The 25,478-nt window shown below is 45.6% G+C and overlaps 2 protein-coding genes across 2 annotated transcripts; both read right to left on the bottom strand.

Moving 5' to 3' along the window:
* Positions 1 to 429: 429 nt before the first annotated feature.
* cd59b (CD59 molecule (CD59 blood group) b) lies at positions 430 to 9,761 on the bottom strand. The gene is made up of 3 exons (XM_079163359.1): positions 9,574 to 9,761; positions 1,413 to 1,514; positions 430 to 1,269 (listed from the first exon to the last, which is right to left on the bottom strand). Exons 1-3 carry the CDS (start codon positions 9,626 to 9,628, stop codon positions 1,058 to 1,060), a joined length of 369 nt encoding a protein of 122 aa, XP_079019485.1. The 5' UTR covers positions 9,629 to 9,761; the 3' UTR covers positions 430 to 1,057.
* Positions 9,762 to 15,103: 5,342 nt separating this feature from the next.
* prdm11 (PR domain containing 11) lies at positions 15,104 to 24,633 on the bottom strand. Its single transcript, XM_079163290.1, has 7 exons — positions 24,577 to 24,633; positions 23,322 to 23,381; positions 22,788 to 23,047; positions 22,354 to 22,421; positions 21,987 to 22,174; positions 20,351 to 20,875; positions 15,104 to 19,673 (listed from the first exon to the last, which is right to left on the bottom strand). The coding sequence occupies exons 2-7, from the start codon at positions 23,350 to 23,352 to the stop codon at positions 17,512 to 17,514; spliced, it is 3,234 nt and encodes a 1,077-aa protein (XP_079019416.1). The 5' UTR covers positions 23,353 to 23,381; positions 24,577 to 24,633; the 3' UTR covers positions 15,104 to 17,511.
* Positions 24,634 to 25,478: the final 845 nt, after the last annotated feature.

Below are 25,478 nucleotides of genomic sequence, written 5' to 3'. Positions count from 1 at the left end.
GTAAAAGTGATTTTCGTTGTTCTAGTTTGTTTTAATGTGTTGCTGTCATGTTTCTTTACTTCGTGCGATCTTCTCTTTTATCACAAATGAAATCCCAGTAACATCAAACACGTGTTCATGTGTTATTATATATATATTATATTGTATATAAGTCACATAATGGAGAATATTGGTTTGAATCCTATACAGCTCATCATCTTCTTAGGTTAGATGTGAGGATATAAATCCTCAGATTATAAAGTGTTATTTATGTTTAATAAATTATATTTTTTGTATTTTGTCATTGGAGTCGATTAAAACAGCAGCGAGAGTCTGAATCCACAGAGTGACGTCACACCGTCGTTCACCAAACGTTCTTCAAGTATTAATGAAACTAAAACGTAGTCAGAAGGTCAAGAAAGACACACGAGACACCAGCTTTTACCTGCATCTTTTTTATTTCAATATAAAATGATGTATAAAAATATGACATCATATATAATCTTGAGGGAATAACGTGTGATAATGAGACGTATTCAGCTTCATACTTCTGTGTTTCTAATAGAACTTGTTCACATGCTTTAATGTTCAAAAAACACATTCATTATCTTAATAAACCTCAATTCACCCGGTTTGGAACGCTCCGGTTCAGCGCCTGTCTCTTTAAGACCACGGGCTGATCTGATTGGCTGGTGGGCGGTTTATTCTAATGAGCCTGTATGTGACGTACAAGAGGAGCCGAATCTGATTGGCTCGTTAAATCACATGTTTACTGACTGAAACAAACTGTTTAAAGAACTTTATTTTGGTTATTTAGGATATGTATATTAGATTTATTTATTAATATTATTATGAATTATTTGTGGAGTTTTAAATCAGCAAAAACACAACAAAACAAATCAACCTCGTGTTTCTTGTGTTTATTGTTTAAAAAGTAGAAAGAAAAAGTCTGAGACCCTAAAAACACTCGGTTCAGTTCCTGTTAACTAAGAAATGGTTAATTCAGACCCAGGACCACCAGAGACTCAGCAGGGTCCCCGTCAGACCCAGGACCACCAGAGACTCAGCAGGGTCCCCGTCAGACCCAGGACCACCAGAGACTCAGCAGGGTCCCCGTCAGACTCAGAGCCAGAGTCAGGACCGGCGGCGCCGCGGCCACAGCGGAGCCGGTGTTGCAGAGGTTGCTGCTGCAGCATCGGTACGTGAAGCCGGAGATCGCCGGGAACATCTGGGACAGACGGGAGTTATCACAGTCCGTGTACCGGATACACTGACGGATGGTCTTACCTCCTGCAGGGACAGAGATCATATAGAGGATCAGGACTAGACTGAGACTGGTTCATATAGACGATCAGGACTAGACTGAGACTGCTTCATATAGAGGATCAGGACTAGACTGAGACTGGTTCAGGACCTTTAAGGTCAGTACTCACCTCTCTCACTCAGAGATATACAGGAGTCTTCATATGTGCACTCCTGGACATTCTGACAGCGTCCAGTGTAATCAGAGCACTTGTAGCAGCGAAGTCCAGAACCTGAAGAAGAAGAAGAAGAAGAAGAAGAAGAAGAAGAATTTTAAATTCATTTTATTGATCCTCCTCCCCGCGGAGCGTGAAACAGCCCAACAGCCCAGATGCGTCTGAAGGCCGACACGTCGTCCACCATGTTACAGTGCGTTCCAGCCTCAGTCTGGCCTTTAGCGGACCCTTCAGAACCGGGACCAGCTCCACACTGCCGGCACTCTGAGCCCGGTTCCTGCGTGTTAACAGAGCCTAAACTAATAATGATCAAATAAAATAAATATTTCTCTCCTGATCTGTGCTATAAATGTAATTTCTGTATGATTTCAATCATTTTAAGCATTTTTATAATCAAAATCTCTGAATTTGCTCATTTCCTGTTCAAACAGAGAGACGTGAGCTGTGTCTCACCACAGATTGCGCAATCCCTCACAAACCGGGTTGAGCGCGTTCCTTTTGCTTTCTCATTGTTTGTCACCACTGTAATATTTGTATATTTGTACTTGTATTATTTGTATTATGTTCTTTATTTCCATAGAATAGCTCATGTATTGTATTTCACGTGTGTGTAGAACATATTCAGTCTTGCTGATCTGACATTAAACTCAGTGAAGACAGTTCCTCTGCCTCACTGAAGGGGGCGAGAGAGAGACCACGGGCCGGTTCATGCTTGTAGTTCCGTTTCTCTTCTTCTACACTTCTCTTCTTCTTCTTGGATTTAGCTTTGACCGCAAACATTGAAGATTAAATATCTAAACTTTAACAATTCTTAAAAAACAGGGAAATATGAGCAAATCAACAGCAACTCAACGTCGGACCAGTAAAGTAACCTTCATGTGTTTGTTGTTCTCTTCATAAATCCCTGGTTGTTACAGATTATCGCGGGATCTCGCAACCACATTCCAGGAACCTCATTTGTGGCCCGTGTGGTCTTGAAGATCTTCACGCCTGCAGTGCAGCGCTGTAGAACGGTGTTCGTCCCGTAAGGTCCAAAGTCTCTGGTTGCAGGAGGAAGAGCTGCTTGTCGTAGCCCGACCGCCCAGCTCTCCTCAGCAGCAGTCGAGCTGTGATGAACCAGCCTGGGCCACAGACGGAGAGTCTTTGAGCTGTCTGGAGTCTAAAGGAGGCCATGTTGGACTGATGTCAATCAGTCCGTGTCCCCCTTCATCAACAGGCAGGTACAGAGCTGCTGCCCGGACCCAGTGCTCGCCAGACCAGAATAAGTCGACGATGGATCTCTGGACGTCCTCCATCAGGCCTCTCTGTGGCGTCAGAGCGATGAGTCTGCGCCACAGAGTCGAGGCAACTAAGTTATTGGCAACCAGAACTCTTCCCCTATATGACAACTGGGGTAGCAACTATTTCCATTTAGAAAAGCGAGCGCACTCTTTCTCCTTCACTCCCTCACAGGTCTTTGCTTGAAAGCCCTCGGTGCCCAAAAAAACTCCCAGGACTTTCCGTCCCTCTTTCCCCCAGTCCAGACCTCCACGTGCAGATGAGGGCTTTTCATAAAACGATAAGGCATCCTGCAAACATTGAACGTCCTTCTGACTGTTGACAAAGACACACACATCATCTGCATAAGCAGATACAAGAGGAGGACGATCAAGACCGGAGGACCCGGCAGTGAGAGACCGCTGAGTCCACCTCTCAACCTGCACAGAGGGCTCAATGGCTGAGCTATATAACTGACCTGAAATAGGACAACCCCGTCTTCTCCCTCGCTGTACAGGGATTGGCCGACTCAGCCCCGCCCCCGTCTTCACCATACATTGAGCACCACTGTACAATAATCCAACCCAAGCCAGAAAACCATCACCAAAACCAAAAGCCCTGAGTGCAGAACACAGATATGAGTGATCCACGCTGTCAAAGGCTGCCTGACGAACCTGCAAGGAAAGCAGCCGAACAGGCAGACAGAGTCGTCAATCCCTCAAACTGTGCTGCTGGCAAACGGCCGAACAACCCTTTTGAACTCGTGAGGGTCCCTTCATTTTTCAGCCAACCAGACAACAACCCCTCATCAGGATCCAGAACAGCATCGTCCCCACTCCCAACTGAGTCTGCATCCACTCCATCAGCCCCCAACACAGGAACCACAGCCACCGGTTCCCGCTGGACATCACCAGGTGCACTAGAAGAGTGAACACAACAGGGTTTCAGCAAGTTCACATGGAACCATTTAAAAGGTTTCCTGCGACCGCGAGTTGAAATCAAATAATTCTTGGCTGAGATGCGTTTAGTGACCTGATTCGGCCTGCCAGTCATCTGACACGTACTACAGGTTTTAATATGCATAGAAACACCCAATCATGCCCTGACCCATCACGAGCAAGTCTTAACACAGGACCACGAAGCTCGGCTGGAATGACAACCTGAAAAATGGGATCAACAACAAAATCCTCACCATGGGGCACCCACCTCCTCACCCACCTCCTCACCCACCTCCTCACCCACCTCCTCACCCACCTCCTCACCAACATACCATCCTGAAGAAAGTAGCCCCTGACAGCACTGATCCAAACAACCCCTTCAAGGCTGGATCTGCTCTCTGTTCACTCTGCAGACCACAATGAGACACAGACAAAGGAAAATCAGGTAAAAACGGCACATTTTCCTCCACGTCCCCGTCCGCCTCCTTTGATTCAGCACGACTCATCGACCGAGTAACCGCACATGCAGGGAAAACTTGGGGAAAGTTTACAACACTCTCAGGCTGTTCTGAGGCTGAAGGAGAGGGAGGGATCTGCACACACACGACTGCCAGCCAGGTCGTTGCCCAAAATGATGTCAATCCCTTCCGCTCTGCTCTGCACCAAGCCACAGTCTGGATTCAGCGTATGCACCGGGACAGGCAACACCCTCAACCCCATTCCTCGCATCAGGATTTCATCCCCTGAATCCGTCTCATCTGAAAATGACAAAATGGAGTCTCCAACAAAGGAGCTGACGGCACCCGTATCCCTCAAAATCTGAACAGGCACATTAATGTCACTACCAGTCTGTGTTACAAACCCTTCGGAGACGAAAGGCCGATAGGACTCATCTGGGCCTCCAACCACGGCAGATTCTGCATGCCCACCGTGCCACCCTCCCACCTCCACAGGACCAGGACCGCTTACAACCAGTGCAGCAGGTTTTAGCCTCGTATCCCTGAGCATTGGGCAGTCCTGCACGTATATTTTCTCCCATTTCAGGGGCTCCACCTGGAAAACCCCCGAAGCGACCAGATGACTTAACCCCTCCATCATTCTGCAACACAGGCTCACCGAGCCGGCTTTCATGAATGAGCACATACTCATCAGCCACCCAGCAGCAGTAACCTTACGCTCAGTGAGATATGTGGCAACACGACTGGGCAGAGAGTTCTTAAACTGCTCCAAGACGACCAGATTACACAAACTTTCACAATCATTAACATCAGAAGACGTTTGTCAGCTCCCTCGCAAACTCCACATGAGACCGGTTGAACCTTTTTTCTAACGTCCTAAAACGCTGTCGATATGCTTCAGGGACCAACTCGTCTGCCTTCAGTACAGCATCCTTGACTGATTTATAAGTTAGATCATTATCTAGAGCTGCCTCCTGGGCTTTTCCTGACAACACACACTACAACAGCAAGGTCTGCTCAGTCTGACCAGCTTCTTGCCTGAGAACAACACATCCGGATGCTTCTCGTTAAACTTAGATGATGAACTATTTCCCGCGTGCAAAACATCTCCAGAAAGCTTACCCTCTCTGACTAACGCCATCTTTTCCTGTTCTATTTTGTACCGCAACCGCTCAATCTCCACTTGCTGATCCACTTCCAGTCTCTGTTTCTAGGCGTAGAACTCCACGGCATGGTTCCTCATCTCGCCCGGGCTGGTGGTCACTCTGCCTCCTGGAAGCCTAAGGCAGGTCATCTGCTTCCTCTGTGCCACCGATCTCTCCAGGTTGAAGCAGAAGGAGCTCGGGGCGTCCATGTCCTTCAGCTGGAGGAAGCGAGACCCGACCAGAGCTCCCTTCACCCTCTCCTGCAGGAAGGAGCTCAACTCCAACCTCTTCTCCTGGAGCAGTTGACCCGTAGCAGGATCTTGGTCTCGGAGTCGCCCCTCCTCGATATCCCTGATGTTGGCCTCCAGCTCCTGGACTGCTGCCTTGATCTTAGCGGTGGAATGGGAGGTGTACTGCTGACCTCCCACCACAGCTTCAGAGGACTAGAGTCAGTTTTTCTGCTTTTCCAAATCAGCCCAAAAAGCTCAAAGCTCTTGCAGAAAGCAGTGTCCTGCAGGCGTTTGTTGTTGAAGAGCCAGCAGGACTTGACCCTTGACCTGGTGAAGTGATCAGCTGTACGGTGATGATGTGGTCACTGAAGCCAACTGGACTGATGCTGCTGTGGAGCAATCTGGAGCTGAGACCCTGTGAGATGTATATCCGGTCTAACCTGGCTGCACTCACCCTGTTGTTGTTGACCCTCATGTGTACGGTCTGGATTGTGGATGTTTGGTTCTGCATGCGTCTAGCAGGTCTAGATGTGTGATGACCCTGTTCAGGCTGTGAGGTGATTGTGGACGTGGTTCCTCACCGGTCTACAGTACAGTTCCAAAGCGCAGTTAAAATCTCCACAATGACTAAATGTTCTTGATGATGGTTCTTTAGTTCATTGTACCACAATCTGCCACCGCAGCCGCGGGCCCGGCCCCAGGTCCTCTCGCTCTCGCTCCGGTGTCTGTGTGAGCAGAGCCGGCCTGCTTCCTGTGCGGACAGGCGAACCACTTGTGTCCCACACCTCCGCACTCCAACACTGGAGCTGTGCGGAGCTGGCGTGCACCACGTAGGAGCCGTCACCGTGCTGCACGCTGAAGGACACCTCCAGCGTTTGAGTCGGTGAGTCCAGAAACATGAACAGCTGCCGCCTCAGAGACTGAACGTGCCTCAGTTTAGGGTCTTTACATCCCAGACTCACTGTTTTTAGTCCGCTGGCAAACTTCCCGAACGTCCGGAGCTCTTTCTCTCACGGCTCGTTCTGGATAAACGGCGCCGGTGATCCGCGTGGAGGGAGCTGACAGCGGGGAGCCCTGAGGAACACTCCGCTCTGGATCAGCTGGTAGACTAGAGGCTCTTGTCTCAGGAACTCCACCACTGCTTTGTTCATTCTGGAGGCAAAGCTGAGCTCATCATGTCCCACCTGCTCACCCACAGCCGGCAACTATGGGGTCAGATCAGTCTCAATAATCGCAAATGCACACAGATAGACTCACAAATGCAAACAGAAAGATTCACAAATGCACACAGAACAATTCACAAATATATTCGATTTACAAATGCACACAGAAGGATTCACAAATACATTCCAATGCACAAATAAATAAATTACGATTTATATAAATGTAAAAAAAAAAATCACAAATATATTTCTGCATTTGTATGTATTTGTGTGTTTTTGTATGTATTTGTGTGTGGATTTGTATGTATTTATTTGTGGATCGCACTGCATTCATTTGCAAATCGCTTCACATTCGTGTATGGATTTTTGAGACTGTTCTGCCGTCGCTGGATTCACAAATGCGTTTTTTTCAACATAGACCTGTCTGTAGCCAATCAGATGTCAGCCTCATTTTCAACCAATCACATGAGCGCAGCTTCATACATATTCATACATATTGTAGCCGTCTGTGTTCACCCAGAGCTCTACGATCCCTCATATCAGTAGAGACCGGACCAAACTATGTGTGTGTAAACCATATGGTACAAACAATGAGGCCACGAGGCTGCTAGCGTAATGCTGCGGTTCACACCAAACACGATTCGCGCCGCGTTAATCGCGCCGCCGTTCTCGCCGGGGGACTATTTGTGTTCATTCGCGTGAATCGGTGAATCGCGCTGGACACGCCGGTGAGGGAGCGCGGCATAGTCCGGAGGAGCTCCGTGGATTTCATCGAACTGTATTCACTGTGTCTAGCAAGCCACACGTCGGCTGTTTACCATAGCTGTATGAACACAACATAAACTGATTTGGCTATGATTTAACGGCAATAAACCAACAAAAAGGAACTCCGAAATAACATTTATACACATAGTTTGGTCCGGTCTCTACTGATATGAGGAATACAGAATACAGTTCGATGAAATCCACGGAGCTCCTCCGGACTATGTTATGAACCAGACATGACGGCGTTTGGTTCCCCGTGATATCTGGGACTTCCACAACACATACTAAGCAGAAATAGAGGTTATTTTTTCCACAGTTGACGGCGGACAGTTGACGGCTATCAGGGCGATAAGCCGCGCTCCCTCACCGGCGTGTCCAGCGCGATTCACCGATTCACGCGAATGAACACAAATAGTCCCCCGGCGAGAACGGCGGCGCGATTAACGCGGCGCGAATCGTGTTTGGTGTGAACCGCAGCATTACGCTAGCAGCCTAGTGGCCTCATTGTTTGTACCATATGGTTTACACACACATAGTTTGGTCCGGTCTCTACTGATATGAGGTATCGTAGAGCTCTGGGTGAACACAGACGGCTACAATATGTATGAATATGTATGAAGCTGCGCTCATGTGATTGGTTGAAAATGAGGCTGACATCTGATTGGCTACAGACAGGTCTATGTTGAAAAAAACGCATTTGTGAATCCAGCGACGGCAGAACAGTCTCAAAAATCCGTACACGAATGTGAAGCGATTTGCAAATGAATGCAGTGCGATCCACACACAAATACATACAAATCCACACACAAATACATACAAATGCAGAAATATATTTGTGATTTTTTTTTTTACATTTATATAAATCGTAATTTATTTATTTGTGCATTGGAATGTATTTGTGAATTGTTCTGCGTGCATTTGTAAATCGAATATATTTGTGAATTGTTCTGTGCGCATTTGTGAGTCTATCTGTGTGCATTTGCGATTATTGAGACTGATCTAACCCCATAGGCAACACCACCTCCACCGTCACGCTGGTATCCGGGGGGACGATCCTCACTCCCTGCCGGAGAGACGGAGGAGGCGTCTCTGAGGACGCCGTTCCTCCCGAAAACACCTCGACAAACGTGATCACTCACCACACACACCAGTGAACCCGTTAAAGAGACTCAGCTGATCATCCGCCTCAACAGAGGAAGAACCAGTGAAAGACCCGAAGACCAGGAACCATCCACAGCTAGAGCCACTCACACCTCCACCTCCACCTCCACACCCACAGGAAACAGGAGGAGGAGGAGGAGGAGGAGAAGAAGGAGGAGAAGAAGAAGAAGAAGGAGAAGGAGGAGAAGGAGAAGGAGAAGAAGAAGAAGAAGTGTGTATTATTTGGCGCCATCTAGTGGTGCGGTTGCACATCACAGCGGGACTTCTCTCGTGAGACCAGAGAAGAAGAACTGCTGAACTCTCTACAGACTCTTAGGTTTGTCCATTCAGGGCTTCTGTAGAAACATGAAGAGGATCTGCTCCGTATGCAGATACAAAAGGTTCATTCTAAGGAAAACACAACGATTAAAGAAACTACTTCTTGATATTTGATTACATTTAATGAAATGATGTGAAGAACACAGCTGAGATCAGAGATCCTCACCTTCAGACACACGGAGAGCGTTCACACGTTCACACGTTCACACATTCACACGTTCACACGTTCACACGTTTGGTTCACAAACAAATGATAAATAGTTCAGAGGTGGAAAGTACATTTACTTAAGTACTGTACTCAAATAAAATACAAAAGACAATACAACAATATCATGTATTATTCTGAACTGTAAGAATATTTTGATGCTGATATTTTTGTACTTTTAATTTAAATGCAGGAATTTAAGTTTCCACTCTGTAGTAGAAGTACTTTTATCTCTGGTTTTGTTCAACTTTGTACTGTGTTTCTATCCTTTAGACAGTATAACTGTGTTTCTATCCTTTAGACAGTATAACTGTGTTTCTATCCTTTAGACAGTATAACTGTGTTTCTATCCTTTAGACAGTATAACTGTGTTTCTAGGACGTCTCTGGTACATTATCAACATTACAAACTATAAAGGCTCGATGGAGGATCTTGATCGATACTTTAATGTAAGTGTTTGTGATGCGTCCGCTCACCCAGAGGAAGCATCCCACAGCAAAGCAGCAGGAATAATCCGAGGCAGCGCGTCATGTCGTCTCCCTGCAGACCAGGACCGGGACCGGGACCAGGAGACAGGAGGAGTTCAGGTCTGGGGGTCTGGCTGTGCTTCGGTGTCCGGTCTGTTCCACTGTGAGCCTGTGAGGCAGGCGGGCAGCAGGCGACTGAGAACGGCTCTTTGTCCAGCGGACCACAAAGACTCGCTGTCTGGCCAAACCTCCTCCTCCTCCTCCTCCTCCTCCTCCTCTTCCTCACTTGGCCACCGCCTCAGTGAGGCTTCATCATGTTTATGCTGCTTCTCATCTCCTACAGTCACATTATGTCTCTGCAGCATATAAACGTAGTAATTTATCGTGTTGTTGTTCTCCATGAAAACAGTTCAAATGAGATGGAAATAAAAGACTGTATTTATGGATTACAACACATTCATTATTATTGTTAATGAGGTATAATAATGTGCTTAGAGCTCGTGTTAGGAAGTTAAACAGCAATATGTTAACATGTCATCAATGTTAACATATTGATAACATATTAACATATTGTAAACAATATCTGAACAATGTAACGACATGTTTACACTTTGTCCGCTCCATAAGTAGAAATAAAACAAAAACACAACAATTCATATTTTCAGGTGATTATTTAATATTGAATAACTAATAATATATTCCATTTCTGTCAATAGATCCCCTAAATGTGTTCCTATGTATTATATATAATTAAATCTATAAATAACTGAAATAACTAACAGTGATTTATACTCTAATACTGTGGTCCTTGTACTCTAACAGAGTATTTCTACTTGTACTTCAGTGAAGATCAGAGTTCTTCTCTGTGGGAGGATCTGCCGTTGGTTTGGTATTTCAACACTTTAAATGTGCTCCAGCTGGTCTGCGTCTCACTTCAGTTACACACTAGAAGTTGTCTTTTGAAGTCATTTACTTGTTTTATTTATTTGATTGTAAATTATTTTTTTTTATATATTTCTTTATTGTGTGTAGTGAGTGTGAATGTAAACCTTCTGTTGAACAGTGAAAACACTTATTTATACGAACATAACTTTATTTATAAATCGTGTAGAGACAAACACAGTATGTCCTTTATGTTTGTGGAAAACATTTGACTGAGAGGGACTTTTAAAACTCATTTACCGACATACAGAGATAAATCACTTAAATAGTGAAACTAAGTCTTCACAACTTTGAACTGCTCTGTAATAATATTGTGATTATCACTAAAAGTAGTGATATTTTTATCTGCATTTCTGTCATTTTTCTGGCAGTTTTAAAAACACTGCATTCTGTATCTGAAAATACAATGGCAGTAGTTTGTCTGGGTACTTTTACTTTTCTCATTCTTTGTGTTCTCGTGTGTTTTACAGACTCTTTGTGAGTAGAAAGCCTGAGACTAAAGAGCAGAAAGCCTGAGACTAAAGAGCAGAAAGCCTGAGACTAAAGAGCAGAAAGCCTGAGACTAAAGAACAGAAAGCCTGAGACTAAAGAGCAGAAAGCCTGAGACTAAAGAGTAGAAAGCCTGAGACTAAAGAGCAGAAAGCCTGAGACTAAAGAGCAGAAAGCCTGAGACTAAAGAGCAGAAAGCCTGAGACTAAAGAACAGAAAGCCTGAGACTAAAGAGCAGAAAGCCTGAGACTAAAGAGCAGAAAGCCTGAGACTAAAGAGCAGAAAGCCTGAGACTAAAGAACAGAAAGCCTGAGACTAAAGAGCAGAAAGCCTGAGACTAAAGAACAGAAAGCCTGAGACTAAAGAGCAGAAAGCCTGAGACTAAAGAGCAGAAAGCCTGAGACTAAAGAACAGAAAGCCTGAGACTAAAGAGCAGAAAGCCTGAGACTAAAGAGCAGAAAGCCTGAGACTAAAGAACAGAAAGCCTGAGACTAAAGAGCAGAAAGCCTGAGACTAAAGAGCAGAAAGCCTGAGACTAAAGAGCAGAAAGCCTGAGACTAAAGAGCAGAAAGCCTCAGACTAAAGAGCAGAAAGCCTGAGACTAAAGAACAGAAAGCCTGAGACTAAAGAACAGAAAGCCTGAGACTAAAGAGTAGAAAGCCTGAGACTAAAGAGTAGAAAGCCTGAGACTAAAGAGCAGAAAGCCTGAGACTAAAGAACAGAAAGCCTGAGACTAAAGAACAGAAAGCCTGAGACTAAAGAACAGAAAGCCTGAGACTAAAGAGTAGAAAGCCTGAGACTAAAGAGTAGAAAGCCTGAGACTAAAGAGCAGAAAGCCTGAGACTAAAGAACAGAAAGCCTGAGACTAAAGAACAGAAAGCCTGAGACTAAAGAGCAGAAAGCCTGAGACTAAAGAACAGAAAGCCTGAGACTAAAGAACAGAAAGCCTGAGACTAAAGAGTAGAAAGCCTGAGACTAAAGAGTAGAAAGCCTGAGACTAAAGAACAGAAAGCCTGAGACTAAAGAGCAGAAAGCCTGAGACTAAAGAACAGAAAGCCTCAGACTAAAGAGTAGAAAGCCTGAGACTAAAGAGCAGAAAGCCTGAGACTAAAGAGCAGAAAGCCTGAGACTAAAGAACAGAAAGCCTCAGACTAAAGAGTAGAAAGCCTGAGACTAAAGAGCAGAAAGCCTGAGACTAAAGAGCAGAAAGCCTGAGACTAAAGAGCAGAAAGCCTCAGACTAAAGAGCAGAAAGCCTGAGACTAAAGAGCAGAAAGCCTGAGACTAAAGAGCAGAAAGCCTGAGACTAAAGAGCAGAAGCAGACTTTTCTGAGCTGGGGTTTGGTTGGGATGGATGTGCTGGTCCTGAATCAGTCCCAGGGTGTGACGGCCAGCTGCTGCTCACAGAGGAGCGACTGTATATCTGCATCCAGCTGCCGTCTAAAGCTGCACGGACACACACATTTGTTTCTCATTTAAACTACTTCACCGGAGAATAACCGACAGATACAGAGAACATGATCACACATAGATGTTGAGTCTGCATCAGGACGCCTTTTGGAACCATAAGGATTCATGTTTCATCAGATTAAAGTTGATTACTTCATGCTGCTTGAGTCATTTTCTCATAGACTTCTATACAACCAGAGGAGTCGCCCCCTGATGGACATTAGAGAGAATGCAGCTTTAACACGTGAAGCTCTGAAGAACTTTAAAGAACCAGAGGTTGTCTCCTGGTTCAGACCCGTTGGTGTTTCAGGTTCTTTTGGACTTTTACCTGATCTAGTCTGGGTTTATATGGAACATAAAAGAGAAGTGAAACCTGGACAGACAGGAGGCTCCGATTGATTGTTTCAGCTTTGAATGCCGGACTTTTACGTCCAATAGCGTGTTTTTACACTGTGGTATTAATACCTTTACTGGAGTAAAGTGTCTGAATGCAGTACTTCCTCCACCACTGTCAGCTCAGAGAGTAATGAAGTCAAGACTTATGATATTATTTGTGCAGAAACATGCAGAGCTATGTTTACATCTGAAACATTTTCACTCTGAACTCACACGGCCGGATGAAGACGAATGTCCTGGTGAGGCTGGATGGACTTCAGGATTCCTTCAGGGAGCCTATCAGGATCAAGCTCAGCTGAGATGACTGGGGAGGAGAAAAAAGGAGGAAAAATGCATCTGTGTGATTATGAATGTGTAGGTCTGAAGAGTCCCATTGCAGGTCAGCCTGGAGGGAGCAAGGAGTTAGGAGACAAAAGGTCACTTCATCCACACTGAGGAGACAAAGAGCACCCAATGTCCCCATCAGTCAACCAGTGTCCTCGTCAGCCAACCAGTGTCCTCGTCAGCCAGTGTCCCCGTCAGCCAGTGTCCCCGTCAGCCAGTGTCCCCGTCAGCCAGTGTCCCCGTCAGTCAACCAGTGTCCCCGTCAGCCAGTGTCCTCGTCAGCCAGTGTCCCCATCAGCCAGCGTCCATTCACTGTATGACAGATTGTGAAGATCCCTGCTGAACAGTTGTGAGAAAAAAAGCACTTTTGGCTCCAAATACATGGAACTATTCAGAGTGCATTATGGGATGTCCGATGTCTTCTTGCCCTCTTTTTGTCTCTGCTCGTTGGTTCGTCCTCTCTGATGGACACTTTTCTTTCCTCCTTTCCTAAAGACATAAACTCTGCAGGAGACACTTCATCTTTTCACCCAACAAGGAACTAAAAGGGACAGACTGTGTTGTTGCCCCCCCCCCCCCCCCCCGCTTTATTAAAGACACAGCTCAACATTGAGACACGCAGCATCTAAACTACTTCTTCTTCTTGGAGTCATAACTCAGTCACAGCTGAACACAGACATGAGAGACATGTGTTTAGTGTGAGTTACTCTTCCTCGTGATGTCACACGTGAATAAACGTCCATGAATCATCACAGACATCAAAGGGAAGACGCTGCAGAACTTGCCAGAGAATCCGGATGTTTTTGAGGTTCCTTCAGTAATGACAGAAGTCCTCTGACAGTCTGATGGATCACTGCAGACACCAGCTGATCTCAGATCATTCTGCTTAATAACAGAGATTAAAGGTAAACAGGCTGAAGTAACTGGTGGCCACACCTACCTAACGGGATCTCATCACACTTCCTGTTTACATCTCCTCAAAGCATTATGGGAACTATAGTTTAAAAACTGAGAGCATGATTATCCAACCAAAAAGTCAAAGTCACCAAGCTGTGTGTGTGTGTGTGTGTGTGTCCTGGTTCTGTTAGCTGCTAGCCGTTAGCCGTTAGCCAAACACACCTTCAGAGAACAATATGAAAATATTAAAACAAGATGTTTGAGAACTGGACACCCAGAGCAAGACCACAGAGAGGTTAGTGACAGACACGCAGGTGAACACTCACTCACGCATTCACGCACTCACTCACTCACGCATTCACTCACGCATTCACGCACTCACTCACTCACTCACTCACTCACGCACGCAGCAGTGTGACCATCGCGCGACAACGCGTTGCTGGTTCCACGTTGCAGGAGCGCTGGACTTCCTCGCTGTGCGGGTGTTTTGGGTGTTTTGGGGGTTTTGGGTGTTTTGGGTGTTTTGGGGGTTTTGGGTGTTTTGGGTGTTTTGGGGGTTTTATAGGTCGGTGCTGCGGATCGCTTCGCTTTTAAAAACACCGCTGCAGGGTTAGGGTTAGCGGGACAGAGAATAATAACGCGTGATGTGATTGTGGGAGACTGTCGATGTGTCCTTGAGACACTTCTCCCCAACATGTCTCCTGAGCTGAGCTGTGTGACAGCATCTGAGATGTGATGAATCTATTCATACACTGATAGCTGAAATCATACTGTTATAACATAAATAAAGTTGTTATAGTTTATTAGATATCATCCTATCCCGGATCTTAACACATGTCCTTGTGTTCAGTGTCGTGGTTGGTTCCTCGTGGAGGAACGTGCTCATGTGTGAAAGTCTTTACTCTGTTCTCACCAGTCAACACATTCATTCAACTGACCAAACTGCTGCACATCAAAGGTCTTTGAACGTTTTTACCATGTGAAACAGAAGAAACAGAGAAATCATCTTCAAACCAAAATCCACAAGTCAGGAGCTCTGGAGTCAGATTACAATCAGCCAAACGAGGTCTGAAGATCACAGACGTTAAAACACAATCTCACGTTTATGGACAGAAACTAAAGCAACGAGCTGCTCGCTGCTCAGGCATCATTTAGAGAATCTGAAGCTTCATATTCATGCGATACAGACATGCACGAAACACCGTTATCAGAAGAAAAGGAGACAAAAAGAAAGAGTTAGATGAGACGTGAGGATCTGGAGCTCGGAGGAGATTTATTCTATTATTATTAATAATAATAATAATAATCAGAGATAATTCTATTCTCGTGTGTGTGGACAGAAAGCCGGAGAACCTGCCGAGAACGTTTCTGTTTCACTCGGTGCTGATTGTGTTTACGTGACTCCGACCAATGAGAGAGAGCCATATATAGACATATATATATATGTGTCTATATATGGTTACATTTACTTTTACTTTTAGTACTTTCGCAACATTTTGATGCTGATACTTGTACTTGTAACATAGTATTTGATTGTGTGGTATTACTACTTTTACTTTCTTCCACTAATCAAGATTCCCGACGTCTCATCAGAAGATAAAAAGTCAAACGTTGATTTCTTTGTTGAAATGACATTAATGACATTTTCTGATCCGACTCTCAGCTAATTAGCATATTTCCCAGAATGTCTCACTCTTCCTTTAACTTGAGGACACAAAGCTAATTTTACAAAACTTTTGTAAAAAGAAATCAAAAGTGAGCGTCTGCCTGTCTCAGCTTACATGTATTACACACAGGCATCTTAATATGATCACATACGACTGAAGCAACAGTATCATCGTGCATTATTCATGTTTTTAAAGTTGAATCATCTAAAGCCTGAGCTGTGGTTGGAAACACCCAAACATGAAGCCGACGCATCAGAACACATTTCAGACACACAGCTCGCAGCAGTGAACGTGTGGACAGCGTAGCAGGGCAGCACCTCTGTCGCTTCTTGCATTCGATCGTTGTGGCACAATCACATAATTCAAGAGAAAAATAGTCTCCTTGAAAACCGGCTCAAAAGCACTTAGAATTATACACAGTTTGTACAATATACACAGTGTGGAGCAGGGATGTCTGCATGTCTTCTAGAAATATAAAGCCTTCACACATCCTCCACACGACGGCTCAATGGACCTTCAGTTCGACCCTCTCTGATTGTTCCCAACGTATAACGGACTTCTATTCTGCCAACAAGTGCTTTATTTCTGTGTTTTCTAGTGCAGGAAAACTCAGCAGCCCTCAGTGAACGACGTTCATCAGTGAAACAAAGAAGATTTCAGCTGAATGTGGACTCTGAGACAGTGAGCCTCTGGATTCAAACATTCACACTGGGGAGTAGTTTGTAGTTGTTTTACGTCTCCGTCGTCATTGTTCTGGGCATTTTGTCTCTATTTGTCGTAGCTTTATGACACTTTGTAGCTTTTTTTTTGTCTCTTCAGTCATTTTGCATCGCTGGTTATTTTGTGTCCTGTTGAGGTTGTTCTTCGTGTCTTTGTGGCCGCTTTACGTTTCTGTAGTCTTTTGTGTCTCTTTATTGCCGTTTTGCATCTCTATGATCAATTTTGTCTCTTGTATGTGTCTCTTCAGTCATTGAAGCCGCTTTGTTTCTCATTGTATTTTCTGTGGTTGTTTTGCATTTCTGATCTTCATTTGCATCTCTTTGTGTTCGTCTCAGATTACGTTGTTTTGCATCTTTTTGTCGTTTTATGTCTTTTTGTTGTGGTTTTGTGTATATGAAGTTGTTATGCATCTTATTCTAGTCACTTTGTGTCTTTTTGTATCTGTTTTGCCTCTCTATGGTCATTCTGCATCTCATTGTAATCACTTACTGTGTTTTTGTAGCTGTTTTGAGTCTCTTTGCGGCCATTTTGAATCTTTGTGGTTGTTTTGCATTTCTTATCTTTTTTGCATCTTTGTGGTTGTTTTGTGTCTCTTTTAGTGTCATTTTTCAGGAGACCCCTTGGTAGGCCTGTTTTATACTTCAACCATCCAGCTGAAGGGGAACATTGTCAGTGATGAAGCGCAGTGGTTCCCAAACCCATACAATAACTGTTTATGTTTAGGCCAAGTTTTCATTTTTACTACTGCAAGAAACTGGATGTTTCAAACATTTTTAGGTTCTTTATGTGTAGCTTGTCGTTGTCCTTTTTACTAACTAGTCTTTCCTCAGTCTTGATCAACTGATAATTGACTGAATCGAAAGCAGAGAGTTCTTTCAGTCTTTGCAGGAAGAAAACCAGAGTTGGTAAGTTTGTGACAATAACTATACCGAAGATCAGCAGAAGAACTGCTAAAGTACAAGTAGCCTGGTTGGGAATCACTGGTTGAGGAGCAATGCTGCCTCACGTCCTCAGTATTAGTGTGTCAGTATCTTACTGCAGCACTACACCACTGGGTTTGTCTGTTAGATGTCGGGGTAGAACTCTGTGTTGACATCAACGCTGTGCAGGACAGACTTTTGGTCACCAGCTGACATCCTGTTTAACACCTCAGCTGACAGAGAGTAACTGCTGCCAGACTTCTCCTCAAACCAGCTGTCCAATGCTCGCTTCCCGTCAAAGTTGGCCATGGGCGGTCCGTTAACTGCCACAGTCAGCAGGTCGTTCATCTGCTCCAGAGTCAGCCGGGAGCGATTGTTCCTGCACATCTTCTGCAGAGACCCTCGGCCTTTATCGCAGCAGGCCGTGGAACTGGGCAGGACCCTGACAACCTGTACAATCCGATTCAGCAAAGGAAAGCGCTGCTTGTACCTGCAGATGTGACCGATGACCTCTTTAAAACCGTTCATACTGAAGTAGTCCGCTTTCAGATCCTTCCATTCACCCACCAGGCTGCCCCTGGCCTCCGTCCTGGCCTGGGAGCCCTCCTGACCCACACACGGAATGGAGTCCAGATGGTTGAATATCACCTGTATTTCTTCCTCCCCGTAAGCTTGTAAGTCCTCCCGGTTATGGGGCCAGGTGGACAGGTCCAGGACCTTGCAGGCTTTGGCAAATGTGCGGCTCTGCAGGTCCAGCCTCTGAGACAGGATGCCCTGGCTCCTGTTGCAGATCTTTTCCCTGATGGACTGAAACTTAGACTCTGCAACTCGCAGGTTCTTCAGAGCAACGCCGTTAAAACTTTCACGGAAATTTTCTTCAAATTCCTGCAGATACTCTCCGGGGCAGTCCACCAACTGACCGATCTCCAGAATGGCCTCCTCTATCTTGGCTTCCACCTGTGACACCAGCAGGTACTCTCCTTGGAAGGTGAAGGCTAATCGTGAGAGAACAGCTATGATGTCCAGAAGGAAGTAGATGAGCTTCACTGACTGATAGTCCATGAGGAACTGGAGGAGGGTGAGGGCGATGGCCGCGGCGTCAGCCCTCTGTGTCTGGCTGCTGATCTCCTTCAGATGGGCGACTACCTCCAGGTAATCTTTGATGAGAGCGTTGAGGACGTTTGGTTCGCCAATGATCCATCGAATGGCTCTAATATCTCCAAGGAACTCTGTCTCCTCCGACAGCGTTGGAGCAGTGGATCGCAGCTCAGCCATCATGCGAGGGGAGTAGCGGTAGAAACTGAGAAGCTGCTTGAGGTTGTTTTCCAGATCCTCCAGGCAGGAGAGCTCCTTCCCACTGATGGCATCCAACACCTCTAGATGGGGCCGATGGATCATGATAGGGAGGCAGAGGATCCAAGGGAAAGTCTTTTGTACAGCTATGTACAGGTTGGCTCTCATTCCTGAGGAGATGTTGGTGCCGTCTACCCCGAGACCCACCACCAGCAAGTCTTGAAACCTGAGGCCGAGGACACCAAAGGCTCGATCCATAGCCTGGAGATATCCGTCCACACTGGCCATGCTCAGTCTCTGCAAGGACAGGAACTCTGTGTTCGGGGAACCCTCATTGGTAATGAACTGGACGTAGACCGCTACCATGTCTGAGAAAAGGTCGTCATTTTGGGCATCCATTATCACACTTAGGAAGGGAGACAGGCGCATCTTCTCAGCCAGGTCTTCCTTTAAAGCCCGGGCGATGTGGTGCAGGAGGACCTGACAGTCTCCGTCATTCATGTACTGGTCCACCACTTTGAGATCACACCTCTTCAGAAGCTCCGCCAGTGAACGGAGGTCGGAGAAGGGCCGTCCCTCCAGGGCCAAGTGGTACGCCGCGTTGAACAGCAGCGTCATGTTCTTGCACATCTCCTCTGTCTTTTCCGGATGCATGCGCAGCTTGTACAGCTGCAGACACTTCTTGTGGAGGTTGCTCTGGCTGTGGAGCTTGATGGTGTGGATCTTGAACTGCTTGGAGCCGATGATGAAGGCAGAGGTTCGGGATGACTGGACGGTGTACTGGCGGCAGACGTGACACCACATCTCATTGAGAGTTGGCGAGTAGCGGAGGAACCAGAACTTCTTCAGCCACTCCTGCTTGAAGCGACGAATCCGTCGGCCTCCTCCCGAGTTAAGCTTCAACGAGTCTTCTGGAGAAATCACAAGATCTGCAGCAATCGAGTCATCAGCCGAGTCCACGTCCGGGTCGTCTTCATCCAAAACCACCTGAGTGGGCGTCAAGGGCTCCATCACTGCAAAGAAAAACAGATTAAACTTCTGATACCAGGTTTACGTTCACACCATGCAGTGTAATGACCATGTAAGCTATTATTTTAGCCATGCTAGTAGGACAACTCTGTGGATGTTCACGATGCTCCTAAACGCAACTATGAAGCCATGATTGACTTGATTGAGACCAACGGCCATGTGGTAACTCTTGAGGACACTTGGATAATGTTGCAGATATAGATTCCATTGTTTGCCAATTTTTGTAAAAAAATTATCAAAGCAATTGTTTTATTTTTTTAATGATTTGTTAACTATAATTGTGTTATTCTCAGAATCAGAATCAGAAGCGTTTATTAACCAGAGTATGTTGCACATACAAGGAATTGTACCTGGTGGATGGTTCATAACATAAAACAATCAACACAGTGCAAAGATTAGAAAATATTACAATTTACAGTAAAATATAAAATAAAGTGCACAGACAAACAGATAACAGTACTCTGTTTAGTGCAGTATTCTAAAATAAAGACATGTTCTAGTTCTCTCTACTTCTAGTCATGATGGTTCTGTTTCCAGAGAGGAGCAGGACTTTTATTTTGAAAATCAAGAGAGAAAACTGTGACAGGAGCAAAAAAACACCTTGAAACTGCTTCGGGGTTCAGAAGGTTAAGGAGTCAATCAATCATTTTTCAGAACTTACCTTGAAAATCCTCGACGGGGCCTTGCTCGGGATGGGGCGGGGCCTGATGCTCAGGATAGGGCGGGGCCTGATCTCGTTGGGTCAGGGTCCGTCCAGACATTGGTGGACCCCGTTCTCCTCTGACACGGGACAGCTCCTCCTCCAGCTCCTGGATCCTCCTCCTCAGTTTGACACAGTTGGGGCAGAAGGAGGTGGACGGCTCCTCGCCGCTCTGGTTCTCCTTCTCTTTTTCCTCCACCTTCAGGTTCGGTACATTAAAGCCGCCGTCAGACGAGTTTAACCCGATCGCTGCTGCTTTACACTCACTGTGGAGGGAAGACCGGGACCTGGACTTGCAGGAGTCCTCCAGAGAAGCCTCCAGGACGTCTTTGAAGATGAGGTCGATCTTCTTTCTCTTAGCAGGAGGCTGGCCGTCCGACTCTTCGCTGGATTGTTTACTGGGGATAGTTTTGCCCTGCAGAGCAGACTGCAGGCAGGGAGATTTAAAGTCCTCCTGAACGTTGAAGACTTTCAGCGTCCTGGTATCTGGAACAAAACAGATTTCTTAGCTGCAACTCAAGACAAGCGGCAACCAGTCTGAAGAACGAAAGCAACAAAATGGCCAATGTCTCCGGTTCACCTGTCCCCGGCTCACCTGTGTCCCCGGCTCACCTGTGTCTGGCTCACATGTGTCTGGCTCACCTGTGTCTGGCTCACCTGTGTCTGGCTCACCTGTGTCTGGCTCACATGTTTCTGGCTCACCTGTGTCCCCGGCTCACCTGTGTCTGGCTCACCTGTGTCTGGCTCACCTGTGTCTGGCTCACCTGTGTCTGGCTCACATGTGTCTGGCTCACCTGTGTCTGGCTCACCTGTGTCTGGCTCACATGTGTCTGGCTCACCTGTGTCTGGCTCACCTGTGTCTGGCTCACCTGTGTCTGGCTCACCTGTGTCTGGCTCACCTGTGTCTGGCTCACCTGTGTCTGGCTCACATGTGTCTGGCTCACCTGTGTCTGGCTCACATGTTTCTGGCTCACCTGTGTCTGGCTCACCTGTGTCTGGCTCACCTGTGTCTGGCTCACATGTTTCTGGCTCACCTGTGTCTGGCTCACCTGTGTCTGGCTCACCTGTGTCTGGCTCACCTGTGTCCCCGGCTCACCTGTGTCTGGCTCACCTGTGTCTGGCTCACCTGTGTCTGGCTCACCTGTGTCTGGCTCACCTGTGTCTGGCTCACATGTGTCTGGCTCACCTGAGTCTGGCTCACCTGTGTCTGGCTCACCTGTGTCTGGCTCACCTGTGTCTGGCTCACCTGTCCCCGGCTCACCTGTCCCCGGCTCACCTGTGTCTGGCTCACCTGTGTCTGGCTCACATGTGTCTGGCTCACCTGAGTCTGGCTCACCTGTGTCTGGCTCACATGTGTCTGGCTCACCTGTGTCCCCGGCTCACCTGTGTCTGGCTCACCTGTGTCTGGCTCACCTGTGTCTGGCTCACCTGTGTCTGGCTCACCTGTGTCCCCGGCTCACCTGTGTCTGGCTCACATGTGTCTGGCTCACCTGAGTCTGGCTCACCTGTGTCTGGCTCACATGTGTCTGGCTCACATGTGTCTGGCTCACATGTGTCTGGCTCACCTGAGTCTGGCTCACCTGTGTCCCCGGCTCACCTGCGTCCAGGTTTTGGTCGATGCTCTCCTGAGAGACACAGTGAAGTCGTTGGATGTAGTCGTCGCTGTACCAAACTCTCAGCTTCTCTCCGGCTGCCAGTGTCCGACTCACTCTGAAGAAAATGTTTTTACCGCGTTGAAACGCAGTCAAGTTCCTGTCGCTCTCCTCTGACGAGGTTCGGACAAACCTGCAGGTCACAAACGTCAACGGAGACACTTTAAAAAAGAACCCTCGTTGTGGCATTTGTCTTCTTAAATAGTCAAAGTCAACAACACAACAATTAAAAGATGATCATAGACTGTTTACTGTGTTTGATGGAGAATAAACAACTTGTTCTCTGTATGTAAATGAAATAAAAAACGTTACCTCATCCAGTTGGCTTTGGTCTCATCGCTGCCATCGATGGACTGATACGTGTTGTTAAAATCAACGATCTGGAACATCAGAAAACAACAGAAAACCAGTTCAGAGCTGGACTTTAAATCTGGTTCTCAACTGTGACTGGAACTGGACTAATCTGGTTCTAAACTAGTCTAAACTGGTTCTAAACTGGTCAAGACTGGTTATAAAAAGGTCTAGACTGGTTATAAACTTGTGTAGGCTGGTTTTTAACCAGTTTAGCCTTGCATTAGACAGGTTTAGACTGGTTCTAAACTGTACTACATTGGTTGTAAACTGGACCAGACTGGTTCTACAGAGGTCTAGACTGGCTCTAAAGTGGTCTAGTCTGCTTCTAAACTGTTTGAGACTGGAACAGGCCTAGACTAGTTCTTAACTGGTGTCAGACTGGTTGAACTTACTATCCAGGAGAAGAAGCCGGAGGATTTGTCCTTGGACACCAGCTGTCCCTCGTATGGACCGAAGACCGCCCCCCTGGGGATGTTTGAATCCAGACAGCGGACGTCCACGTCGTCCCCCTCAGTGAAGACCTCCAGGCCTGATGGGACCGTAAGCGCCGCCCTGTTGGCCGACCCCGGGGCCGCAGGTGTATCAGGGACGAACAGCGGGGGCCCGTGGGACGGACACTCCTTCTGGAAATAGTCCTGACACTCCTCACAGACTGGAGGACAAAGACCTCGTCTTTACAAAGTGGTCATCACGTCAGGAGTTTAACACTAACAGCGTTATTAATACACCATTCATTAAATATACACATATCAAACACGTTTAGGATAAATCATGAAGGAATAAAACTGTAAATCACATTTCCGTCTATAACGACAGTTTGGGATCATTCAGGTAGTAAAGTTCACTAACGACCGTCGACGGTCCGATCACAGCTCAACAACGAGACCATTTATGGATTATTGATCGTTCTTTGAGGAGAAACTCACACCAGAGGTCCAACGACGTCTCGCTCATCATGGAACCATGATGCTGGAAACGTCTCAACTCTGCAGAACAACAGAACGGTTCAGGAGGCAAGCAGCACTATATACACACACACACACACACAATATATATGTGTGTGACAGTATACACATATAAACATGTACAGTATATATATGTGTATATATATACTGTATATACATATGTGCATATATTACAAAATGTTTAATAACTAGTTATTGAAGCTCAGACCGATTTTTATATATATATATTATTAGCGGTGAACAGCTGTTTGTGTGGCGTCTCTTCCTGTTTCCTTCCCCTACATTCCCCTGGGTCCTAAGTCCCTCCATGTACAGCTTCTCATCACCCTCTATGTACCAACGTACATTTATAACAAACACACACATGTTACACTAATCAGCGTAGCATAGTGTCTGACCAACACACCAAAAAAAGCAATGAGTCATTTAAATTATTCTTTAGAGTTTTTAAAGTGTTTAGTTTGTAATATGTATAATAATCACATCATTTAGTTATCACTACTGAGAATTTAACAAACATAAAACATGACGTAGATAGGTTTCAGGTTTAAGATGTATATTTAAATTCATCTCTGACACACATGAAGATAAAGTTGTGAACACGCTGAATATCTATGATCAGAATCAATGTTGTTGACCTTTAGTTCATAGAGCAGCACTTTAACATAAAAGAGCTCAACACACTACTTTAGATTCATTATGAACTTTAACATAACAATGAGATTAATCGCAGAAAAATCATGCGATTAATCACGATAAAAAATGTTAATCATTGCCCAGCACTAATTATTATATAATAAGATGTTTGAGGTTTAAAGTGTAGGTGTTCATCCTGCTGTTAGTCTTCATCCTCCTCTTCCTCTTCCTCTTCCTCCTCCTCCTCCTCCTCTCTGCAGACTAAACACTTTACAAACACTCTAAACTAAAGTAGAACTTGTCTTGCTCTCCCTCAGATAATCTCAGTTAATCTCAGACCCCCATGAGACCCGGACGGGGTTTTCTTCTTCTCTGCAGAGTCTCTGTCTCTCTCGGTTCCGGTCTGCAGAGCGACATGCTGGCAATCTGCCTGCTGTTTTCGGGAGCCATTTTTGGCCACCGTGGCTACCGAGCAGCTATACCGACGCACACGGACACGGAGACCCACCTTCTCGGTGCGGAGACGCAGCGGAGACCCGCGGAGAGCCTCCGTCCTCCGGGTCTGAAGATGCGGACTCACCTCCTCCTCCTCCTCCACTCGGTCCGCACCGAGCACCGATCCCGGGTCTCTGGCGTCTCTGGCTCCGGGTTTCTGGCTGCAAAGTTTTTAATTTTTTTCAGTCGCCTCCTCGAGCTGTGGCCATTTTTCATCACAGGAAATGACATAAAGAACGGAAGAAAGACGGTGCGCAGAAAAACTCTCCAAGTCCACGAAGCTCGAGACGTTTCACCTGTTTCACCTTTCACCTGCAGACCCACGCTGCTCACGCGCTGCCTGACATTATGATCATATAACAAATAAATATTATATAATACTGTCAACATCTTCAGCTTCTCTGGATGTAACTCAAAGCACTAATATATAATACATAACTATTTTAATATTGTAGCAGCTGGACAGTAATTATGCGTAAATATCCTCATTATATTACAGAAATATAGTTTTTATTCTACAGTTATACATTAAAGATATAGTTTATATTAAAATGATCTATAGGCTGATAATATATAATATATAGTACTAGTACTATTATCAATACTAGTACTATTATCAATACTAGTACCGTTATCAATACTAGTACCATTATCAATACTAGTACTATTATCAATACTAGTACCATTATCAATACTAGTACCGTTATCAATACTAGTACTATTATCAATACTAGTACCGTTATCAATACTAGTACCGTTATCAATCCTAGTACCATTATCAATACTAGTACCATTATCAATACTAGTACCGTTATCAATACTAGTACTATTATCAATACTAGTACCGTTATCAATACTAGTACTATTATCAATACTAGTACCGTTATCAATACTAGTACCTTTATCAATACTAGTACCGTTATCAATACTAGTACCTTTATCAATACTAGTACCGTTATCAATACTAGTACCATTATCAATACTAGT

Source organism: Pholis gunnellus (genome assembly GCF_910591455.1).
Source record: "Pholis gunnellus genome assembly, chromosome: 7".
NCBI classification, from domain to species: Eukaryota; Metazoa; Chordata; class Actinopteri; order Perciformes; family Pholidae; genus Pholis; species Pholis gunnellus.
The sequence above is the reverse complement of the archived record's forward strand: the minus strand, read 5'-3'. Positions and strand labels throughout refer to the sequence as shown.

Bases quoted from the DNA above. Each gene is read 5' to 3' on its own strand.
- cd59b (XM_079163359.1), bottom strand. From the start codon at position 9,628: ATGACGCGCTGCCTCGGATTATTCCTGCTGCTTTGCTGTGGGATGCTT. The intron at 1,515-9,573 runs GTGAGCGGACGC...CTTCTTCTTCAG, and splicing joins CTGTGGGATGCTTCCTCTGG to GTTCTGGACTTCGCTGCTAC. The intron at 1,270-1,412 runs GTGAGTACTGAC...CTGTCCCTGCAG, and splicing joins TATATCTCTGAGTGAGAGAG to GAGGTAAGACCATCCGTCAG.
- prdm11 (XM_079163290.1), bottom strand. From the start codon at position 23,352: ATGATGAGCGAGACGTCGTTGGACCTCTGGT. The intron at 22,422-22,787 runs GTAAGTTCAACC...CTGATGTTCCAG, and splicing joins CCGGCTTCTTCTCCTGGATA to ATCGTTGATTTTAACAACAC. The intron at 19,674-20,350 runs GTAAGTTCTGAA...TTTTCTTTGCAG, and splicing joins CCCCGTCGAGGATTTTCAAG to TGATGGAGCCCTTGACGCCC.